General features: G+C 46.1%; 1 protein-coding gene across 1 annotated transcript; it reads left to right on the forward strand.

Moving 5' to 3' along the window:
• Positions 1–975: 975 nt before the first annotated feature.
• On the forward strand, positions 976–9,330 carry LOC119274253 (paired amphipathic helix protein Sin3-like 3). The gene is made up of 23 exons (XM_037554924.1): positions 976–1,214; positions 1,550–1,810; positions 1,940–2,111; positions 2,205–2,303; positions 2,418–2,576; positions 3,051–3,357; positions 3,706–3,839; positions 3,978–4,053; positions 4,157–4,186; positions 4,273–4,514; positions 4,624–4,778; positions 4,860–4,987; positions 5,089–5,343; positions 5,446–6,066; positions 6,166–6,251; positions 6,627–7,283; positions 7,372–7,472; positions 7,574–7,712; positions 7,795–7,947; positions 8,105–8,268; positions 8,362–8,473; positions 8,561–8,742; positions 8,870–9,330. Exons 1-22 carry the CDS (start codon positions 1,111–1,113, stop codon positions 8,711–8,713), a joined length of 4,308 nt encoding a protein of 1,435 aa, XP_037410821.1. The 5' UTR covers positions 976–1,110; the 3' UTR covers positions 8,714–8,742; positions 8,870–9,330.
• The last annotated feature ends 940 nt before the right edge of the window (positions 9,331–10,270 follow it).

Consider the following 10,270-nt stretch of genomic DNA (forward strand, 5'->3'; position numbering starts at 1 on the left):
TATAATAACATAAAACAACAAAAAACTAAAAAAGGGAACAAAAATAAACCAAACCGGCACAAAAAACACCCGGCAACCCATGAACCGGCTCCTGTAGTCAGGCCATGGTGCATTTGCGACCCGTATACCCCGCGGGGCGTGTCTTGTGAGCGGATTGGTCCGAACCAAGCGCGATATAACCCACACGAGTAGAGCCCGGTGAGGTGGTGAGGCCACCGCCACTACCGCTGGCCCGTCCCCTCACCCTCACCCGTCGCGTCCGCGCCGTCCACGCGAAACTTATCCCCCACCCGACGGCGCGCCCGCCCGCCCGGTGATCGGATTGGTCCGGATGCATCGTTTCAGTTACTACCATGGTATAACTGAAATGACATTAAACTCGTCCCGCCGTTCTTGACCCCCCTCCTCCGTGCACCTCCACGCGCGCCAAAAAGGAGTCCTGTTCGGGCCAGGACGCCGGGTCTGAACCTCGCGCGTCCTGGGTGCAGGAAGCATAGCACCGGTCCGAACAAACCGAAGGCATGTTTCGCCCGTCGGTCCGGACTTTTGGATGCGCCGGCCGAGGCACGAATTCGTCCGAATTCAAAATTCGGAAACTAGGTTTGGGAAACCAGATCGGGGTGCCGTGGCGTGGCGTGCGTGCGTGCGTTACCCACACGACGCAAAGGAAGCAGAGGCGAGCCCGGTGAGGCGCGCGGTCGGGTCACCGTCCCCCGGGCCGATCGGGGCCGTCCGCGCGGGCCTTATCCCCGATCCGACGGCCCCCGCGCGCGCCCGGTAGGTTTACGCCGCTCTTAAGGCGTCCTTCGTCCTCGTCTCGCTCCTCTTCCGTCTCACCCCGCTGCGCTGCCTCTCTCGTTCCCCCACCCTCCAAGCGATTGCCTCTCGCGCGCGCGCTCTTCGCCGTCGCCTCGCCGTATCGCGCTCCGGCGAGGAAAGGCTGCTCCTTGGGGTGCGCGTGCTCGCGTGGTGCGGGCAGATCCGGCGCCGGAGGAGGATCGCCGCGTCCGGGAGGCGGTGAGGGAGGAATCGGCGGCGGTTTGCAGCTTCGGTTAAGGGGAGGAGAACAGGAGGAGGAGGAGAGGCCGCTCGGTGCATGGTGGTGGCCTGATGAAGCGCTCCAGGGAGGACGCGCTCGCCGCCGCCGGGTCGCAGCCCAGCAAGCGCATCAGCACCAGCAGCACCGCCGCCGCCGCCGTCGCCCGATCCGATCCGTGAGTAGCCCCGCCGCCCGCCGACTCGCCTCTCCGGCCGTCGAGTTCGAGGGGGTTCGGTTTTTTTTTTCTTCCCCTGTTCCTCTTATCCGCTTCGGTTTCGAGCTCTTTTTCGGGGTGGGTTTCGTGCTTGACGGGGTCGCCGGCGGGGCGAAACCGAAGTAATCCTCGCCGACGGGGAGGAATTCGGGGCTGGTTCCGGTTTCGGCCCCGAATTCGTGCTCCTCCGTCCCAATTCGAACTCGCCGCCGCCCAAAAATGGTGTTTTGGGGGGCCGGCGGGGCCTCCGCACGGTTCTGACCCTGCGATCTGACGGTTTGGCCTCTCTCGTGCAGGTCGCCGCCGCAGCCCATGCCTCCGGCGGGGTCGGGGTCGGCGCTGGTGCCGGCGCCGCCGCCCCAGGCCGTGGCCGCCCTGCCGGCTCAGCCCTCCGGCGTGTCTGGGGCCGCCACTGCTGCCGCCGCCGCCGCCGCCGGCCAGAAGCTGACGACCAACGACGCGCTCGTCTACCTCAAGGCCGTCAAGGACAAGTTCCAGGACAACCGCGCCAAGTACGAGGAGTTCCTCGAGGTCATGCGTGACTTCAAGAGCGAGAGGTTGTCTGCTGCTCCTTCTCCCCGCCGGATCCATACTTATGTTTCCCAAATAATAATTCCCCCCCTGGGGCGGCATACTGAATTACTGATGTTTCTTGTTGTCTGAAATGCTGTGATTTTCGGCCGCAGGATCGACACCAACGGGGTGATTATCCGCGTCAAGACCCTCTTCAACGGGTACCCTGAGCTGATCCTCGGGTTCAACACCTTCCTGCCCAAGGGCTTTGCAATCAGGCTGCAGCAGGATGAGAAGAAGCCCGTCGATTTCGCGGAGGCCATCAACTTCGTGAACAAGATAAAGGTATAATAAAACACATAGGCTGATCTATCAACATTTAAAGGTGTGATGTATGTATGCACCGATCCGCGACTTTAACTGCCTCCCCTTGTACAGAGTCGGTTCCAGCGTGACGAGCATGTCTACAAGTCTTTCCTGGACATTCTCAACATGTACCGCAAGGATAACAAGTCCATCCAAGATGTTTACCATGAGGTGCCCATTTCCTTTCTTTTTTGCTTGTTTCATTTTATCTTATTCTTCTTTCATTACGTCATTGCCTCAAATTTTTGCCTGAAACTTACTCTTTAACACGTCTTTTTTTGGCAGGTTGCTGTGCTGTTCAGCGACCACAAAGACTTGCTCGAAGAATTCCAGCACTTCTTGCCTGATACCTCAGCGTCTCCGCAAGCAGGGACCGCTCCAAGAGGCGGCTTAGTTAAGCGGGAAGCTCTAATGCCCCCTGCTAGTAGGGGTCACATTGAAAAGGTATAAATCACATGAGGGTTGTTTTGTAAGCTTCATTGGTGACCGGCTAAATAGCTGGCAGAAAATAGTGGCATATATTGCAAGGAAAGTCGCCTGATGTGTACCTGAATTCTAATATTTCCTAGAATTGTGGGGTAAAAAACGGCTGTTGCTGCTTGCCATTTTCTAATGAGTGAAATACACTTCACGTCATGCATACACGGCTTTCATGTAGGTGAAAAATGCTTAGATGTTTAACAAACGCTGCTTCTTAAATTTTGCATGATATTTGGTGTATTCATCAGCTAGTTCTATTTCTGTTAACTAAATATTGGAGACCAAGTTATTTTAACGTTCTCCGTTGATGTGATCGGGCTGAGCTGAGGTCAACACGATACCAATCATATGTATTATCACATTACACATGTTATTGCAACCATAAGGTAATTATTGTATACAGTAGCCTGATCTGTCATCTTATGTCTCATTCCTCAGCCTAGGGCTTTTCCATCTCATACCGACCGTGACGCCAGTGTCGATCGTCCTGACGTGGACCATGATCGCCAAAGACAACGGGAGAAGAACAAGGAACGCAAGGCAGAAAGAGATAGAAGAGAATATGATAGAGATGAGAAGGATGTTGAACAAGACAGCAAAGAGCTGGATGTTGGCCAGCGGAAGCGCAAACCTTTTCCAAGCGCAAACCTTGCAGGTGCTGAGGCACACCAAGGAAGCCACCCTGAGATTCATGGAATTAATAGTGCCTCTGCTTCATCTTATGATAACAAGGATGCGTTAAAGAGTAAGTTTCTCCGAATTAGCAGTAATAAGTAGATAAATATCTGTTCAGTATGGCAGTTTTGTTGCTTTACATCCACTTCTCATCATATGATCAACAGAATGCAACTCTGCTGCCTTAAAATGTGTGTCCTTACAGAAAGTGTAGCACCTGTTGCATAATATAGTCAGTATTCAGTTCCAGTGTAGCTTTCTCGTGTCTGTGTTAGATATTCAGAAACAATGTGCATATGTGTCTACTTGGTGTTTTTAATTGCTGAATATAGTCAATATCTTCTTTATATCTGTACAACTCTCGTGTGCTTTCCACTTTCATATTACTTACATCCACTAATTTTCCTTGCAACATTAGGTGGATACACACAGGAGTTCCATTTCTGCGAAAAAGTCAAGGAGAAGCTGGAATATGATGCTTACCAGGAGTTCTTGAAATGTCTTCACATATACAGCCAGGAAATTATTACGAGAAGTGAACTGAAGAACTTGGTGGGTTTCTGTTGGACTTGTGCTTATTCAATATTTAAACTTCAGTTGCTTCACTAAGTATGCTTAAGGATCTTTCCCTTATCTGTTTGGTCTTAATTAGTGATACGTGACTCATGCATATCCTCACTGATTTTGCAGGTGAGCGATATACTACAACACTACCCAGATCTTATGGATGGATTTAATGAATTCTTAGAACATTGTGAAAATATAGGTACGTTGCATACCTAATGCATATCGATGACCATCTTCAGGATTTACATCACTTCTTCTGAATTTCATGTAATTCTGTCTGGTTTTTTCTTCCCACTCTGCAGATGGATTTCTGGCTGGTGTCTTCAGTAAAAGTATGTGCTATTTGCTTCAAACTTTGTATCCCCCTTTTCTAAACCATTTTGAATTTTCTTCTTAACACTATTTATCTGAATTGAAGAGCAACCTGGAAGGCTAATCAAGACAGAGGATAAAGAAAGAGATAAGGAGCATGAGAGGGAGGATAGGAACAGAGATCGGGACAAGGAAAGAGAAAAGGAACGGGAAAGGCTACATCCAAAGGAAGGTCCTAGCCAGAAACCCTCGATTGTCAAAGAGAAGTATCTATGCAAACCAATATCAGAGCTTGATCTCTCAGATTGTCAGCGATGCACTCCAAGTTACCGGCTTCTACCTAAAAATGTAAGATAATGTTGCTTCCGCCGTTCTTTTTCATGCTGTGTTTCATACGGGTAACATGTGGTTTCATTTTTTTTGTTTCATCTAACATTTGGTTTAACCTTGTTTTCAGTACCCAATGCCTCCGGCAGGCAACAAGACTGATCTTGGTGCCTCAGTTCTTAATGATCACTGGGTGTCAGTGACATCAGGGAGTGAAGACTATTCCTTTAAGCATATGCGTAAGAATCAGTATGAAGAAAGTTTATTTAGATGCGAAGATGACAGGTATGTATTATCCCACGTAAACTGCTCTGTTTGTTGAATCATCTATTTCTGCTGGCTACAAATCGATCTGAATGTTTCCAGGTTCGAGTTGGACATGCTGTTGGAATCAGTTAATGCAGCAACTAAGCGCGTCGAGGAGTTGATAGAAAAAATGCAAGATAACTCAGTAAAACCAGAAAGCCCAATACGCATCGATGAGCACTTAACTTGTAAGTACACTTGTGTTCAGTGTATGTTGATGCTGTTTCGTGATGCTTGAACTGAATGGAGCTTGACTAGTTGTTTTGGTTTATCAACCACTGCTTTGCAGCTTTGAATTTAAGGTGCATTGAACGGTTATATGGTGACCATGGTCTGGATGTGATGGACGTTCTTCGAAGAAATGCTAGTGTTGCACTGCCTGTTATCTTATCCAGGCTAAAACAAAAGCAGGAGGAATGGTCAAGGTGTCGATCAGATTTCAACAAGGTCTGGGCTGATATTTATGCCAAAAACTATCACAAGTCACTTGATCATCGCAGTTTCTATTTCAAGCAGCAAGACTCGAAGAATCTCAGCACAAAATGTATGTACACCTTGTATATATACATGCAATTTTTTCTTATGGCTCCAGCCTTGCCTAGCTAGTTGCCTAATTTCACTTGATTCTGTTTTGTTGCTTGTGTAGCTCTAGTGACTGAGATTAAAGAAATTAATGAGAAGAAAAGAAAGGAAGACGATGTTCTCATTGCTATTGCTGCTGGAAATAGGCGGCCTATAGTTCCCAATATGTCATTTGAGTATGTAGATGCAAATATCCATGACGATCTTTATAAGATCGTCAAGTACTCATGCGGAGAAGTCTGTGGCTCGGACCAACTGGACAAAGTGATGAAGATTTGGACAACTTTTCTGGAGCCTATTTTGGGCATTCCGTCTCGATCCCACGGCGCCGTGGATGCAGACCTAACTAAACCCAAGTCTGGCATCACAAAATCTGGTATTGCAAATGTGGCGGAAAGCAATACTACTTCTCTAGATGGAGTTGCCGCCCAGCAAGGCCATGGTGATGAAAGCATGCAACAGGAACAAGCACCATCAGCTGTGGCTAGATTGTCCAGGTTAGTGAAAGGAGTTGCAGCAGACTCCCAAAATGGTTCCCATGATGCAGATCGAACTGCTCGTCGAGATGAGGAAGCATCAAATGCTGCACTAAATGAAGTATCTGCAGTAAGCACCCAGAACCTGCCTACCGAGAGATCAGCAGGACAACATAGCCATATGAAGGGAAACTCTGAAACTACGCCAGGTTTGCATTTCTGATAGCTGGATACTTTTTTACTTGTTATAATCTATAACTTGATTAGGTCTATTTTTGCCAGTTCTAACGATTTGTCTTGCCTGCTAGGAGTGAATGCATCTAAAAGTTCACATGCTGGAGTTAGTATGGCTGCCGGTGCCAGGGCTGGCCATGAAGTATTACCATCTACTGAGGTATATAACGTCTTGTGAGCTCAATTTACTCCCCACCTTTTTGTTAAATACGCCAGGACTTCCAATGAAGTATTACCGTCAGTTCACATGCTGGAGGTCGTATGGCTGCTCATGCCAGGGCTGGCATGTTTTTTCTTTTTGTTTTTATAAGGGTTGTTTTCCCATTCTTGTGTATCTTCCTTTTCTCCTTTTTGTTGGTGTCTTTTGCTGCTTTTCCCCCGCCCATTTTATCTGTCTTCTGCCCTGTTAATGACGAAGCTTGGAATGTTTGTGCTTGTGTTGACTGGTATCCGTTCATCAAAGGCAAAATGCACATTAATCTTTTTTACCCATAGATTCATCCAACACCATGCTCATATGTTTCTTTGTCAACAGGGTGGAGAGACTGGCAAGTCGGGATCATCTTTAAATGGTGGGGCAACCAGCGAGGGTACCAAAGGGCGCCTATTTAACGAAGCTGCTGCGTCCCACAATACTTCGAAAGTTGAAAGAGAAGAAGGTGAATTATCGCCTAATGGAGATTTTGAAGAGGACAACTTTGTTGTGCCTTTCGAAGATGGTGCATCTAAAACAAAGGAAGGCTCTACAAGCAGAACATTCAAGGTTAGACCCGGTCAGGTGGAGCCTCATGCTGAGGCAGCCGGCGAGAATGATGCTGATGATGAGGAAAGCACTCAAAGGTCTACCGAGGACAGTGAAAATGCTTCTGAGGCCGGTGAAGATGCGTCAGGAAGTGAATCCGGTGATGGTGGGCACGGTTCTCCTGAAGATCATGACGAGGAAGAAGATATGGATCATGATCAGGATGCGAAGGCAGAAAGTGAGGGTGAGGCGGAGGGGACGACCGAGACCCACGACGTTGAAGGAGGAATGTCATTACTCGGAATATCATTGCCTTCATCAGAACGCTTTCTGTACTCGGCTAAACCACTGGCCAAGCATGTGCCCACATCTTTACATGGCCGGGAAGACAGATCGTCACATGTATTTTATGGGAATGATTCGTTTTACATCTTGTTCAGGCTGCACCAGGTGAGCTTTACAAATAGTAGTATTGGCCCCATATATGTGTTTGCACGTGCTCGCTCTCCTTTGCTAAACTAACTTATCAATTTTCTAGATGCTGTATGAAAGACTGCTTTCAGCAAAGACGAACTCTTCAAGTGCTGAAAAGAAATGGAGAACCTCCAAGGATACAAACCCCCCTGACCTATATGCAAGGTAATTAATATTGCTTTTTTTTTCCCGAATTGTTCAGTTGCTTATACCATACCCTGTCCATCTGTATGTACGGCCGTAATTGGTCTGTCATTTTAATGAAGGTTCATAAAGGCACTCTATAACTTGCTTGATGGCACTTCTGATAATACCAAGTTTGAGGATGACTGCCGTGCTATTATCGGGACCCAGTCATACGTTCTCTTTACTTTGGATAAACTGATTTACAAAGTTGTTAAGCAGGTAAGTTGAGTGAGCCATCCCCTGTTTTATTATTCACTCTGGGTTGGCTGCAACATTCATTCATTTACTTCCATGCCATCAGCTTCAAGCTATAGCAACAGATGAAATGGACAGCAAGCTTCTCCAGCTTTATATGTATGAGAAGTCAAGATCCCCTGGGAGGTTCTTTGATCTCGTCTACCATGAAAACGCCCGTGTCCTGCTCCATGATGAGAGCATGTATCGGTTCGAATGTGTAAGCCTCATTCTACCTTGCATAGTACCATGGTTAACTACCTTGCATAAAGATAATGCTGTTCCGTTTCTGTTGCAAATGAACTGGTTTGCTTGTACTGCAAATTCGGTAATTAATTGTCCTGGAATGATGAATTTAATTTTCTCCCAAATTACAGTTCTCAAGTCCAATGAGGTTGTCTATTCAGCTGATGGAGTATGGCCATGAAAAGCCTGAAGTGACTGCGGTATCCATTGAGCCAAATTTTGCCTCGTATCTTTTCAGCGAGTATCTGTCAAATTCGTCAGGCACGATGTTGCCTGAAGGTGTCTTCCTTGGAAGGTATCCACCCACCCCTACACCCCACAACCAAATTGAAGCTCCTGATTACGTTTCTCCTGTCCTAATCCATTATTTCACAATATGTTCTTTCAGGAATAAGCGAAAACATTCAAATGATGGCGAGCCTTCGGATTCGTTGAAGGCCATGGATGGCATCAAAGTTGCTAATGGTCTTGAATGCAAGATATCCTGCAAGACCTCTAAAGTACTGTATCTTTATTTAATTCGGAATTCCATGCCTTCAGTTCTACCTGGATATTATACTATATAGCTCACAATGCCATATATGCAGGTCTCCTATGTCCTTGACACCGAAGATTTCTTGTTTCGGTTGAGAAAGAGGAGGAGGTTTTCACCTGGTGGAAATGTGGCCGACAATTCGCCGACCTCCAAAAAATATGATCCAAAAGTGCAGCGCTTTCATTTATTTCTATCCAAGCCTTAAGAGGGCCATAGGCAAAAAAAAAAACATTGGTAATTCCGCTATGTTCCGATCCCTTCATTACTTTTTTTTCCAGCTCAAGAAAGTGCTATTCCAGACAAAATTGCATGATTTTTGTATAACAAGGCATTGATTTCTTTTTTGTCCCGCGCCTTGCAGACATTGTATCCAGATCAGGAGATGCTGCTGGGGTTGCGACCGCCTTGCTCTTGCTTCGACAGTGACAAGAATAATAATAATCAGCTGGCCGCTGGATAGATGATATATATACCCGGTAAATACAGCAAAGCAAAGCATGTTAGGGCCACCTCAGCCAGCCTTAGGCCGCGCTGAAAAAGATGTGTGTGTTTGTAAATATGTACTGGCAGAAGAAGGATGTTTTTTGTTCTGTTAACCTGTTACCTGTAGTGTCTTTTTGGTCTTTTAGAAGTGATGATCACCATTTGTTGATGCTGGTATAGGTCTCTTGTTATGTTCGTTTTTCCGGTTCAAGATATGTAGCCTTGGTCTGTTAAATGCAACAATTGCAACAGTCATTGTTTTTAATGCGTCATCGCCTGTGACATGATTATGTTAGTGTGCTATAATGTTCTGAGCTAATGATTCTAGGCTTTGAGTTATGCTGTTTGGTTGTCTGATGATGACCTTGCCGTTGTGATGGCTGCACCGTTATGCTGTATGGGTACTACCATCTTCAGTTGTTGAGTTGATTGTTTGAACTACCGGGGTTCTAACTTGATACTATTTTGGAAGGGATTGAATTTATAAATTGGTTGTCTAAGTTCATGTTCATTATGATTTGCTTTTTTCCGAAGTTGTCTTTGTAAGATTCACGAAGTTCCTTTTTTTTTTTAATATATCTATTGAATCACATTTACCGACCAAAAGACAATTCGATGCACATGTGTTTCCTTTTACTTCTCACCTTACGATGCTTAAAATATGCATTACTCTCTTCATCTCATAATATAAAAAAAGTTCTTATATTGTGTGACGGAGGTACAACTTGCAAAAAAGTTCTTATATTATGAAGCAGAGGGAGTACAAAATAAAGTTAAAAGTTGGAGAGGTGTTCATCAACGATGAATGGTTTCATCATTGTCACTCTTGTGATGATACTTCCATGGCCAGGATCCTCACGGCTAGCTGATTGATGACGCCGAACGCTAAGTCTGGCTGAGCTTGTAGTGTCTGGAAGATGCCTTCGCTTGTCACTCAGCCTCGCATACCAGATAGCCCATAATGTGATAGATAACAAGATAAAATACAGAGCAGCGGCTACGCGTCTCTAACAGGACAAATGTAATTTTGGTAATTTTGCTATACTTCTTGTTGAGGAGAAGCTCAGGGCAAGAGCATTCATGTACTGATCTAAACTGTGATACTGGATTATTTATTTATTTTTGGTTATCCTAGGTCCGCTCCTGGCAAGGGTGGAGTGTTCGACAGTTTGAACAAATGCAAGGGTTGAGTGTGTCAGCTATTGCTCTCTGATTGCGCACTGATCGCCTTAGCCATGATCCTTTTGTATGTATGTGTGTATATATCCCTTGCAGTGAT

Source organism: Triticum dicoccoides, chromosome 3B, assembly GCF_002162155.2.
Source record: "Triticum dicoccoides isolate Atlit2015 ecotype Zavitan chromosome 3B, WEW_v2.0, whole genome shotgun sequence".
Taxonomy (NCBI): domain Eukaryota; kingdom Viridiplantae; phylum Streptophyta; class Magnoliopsida; order Poales; family Poaceae; genus Triticum; species Triticum dicoccoides.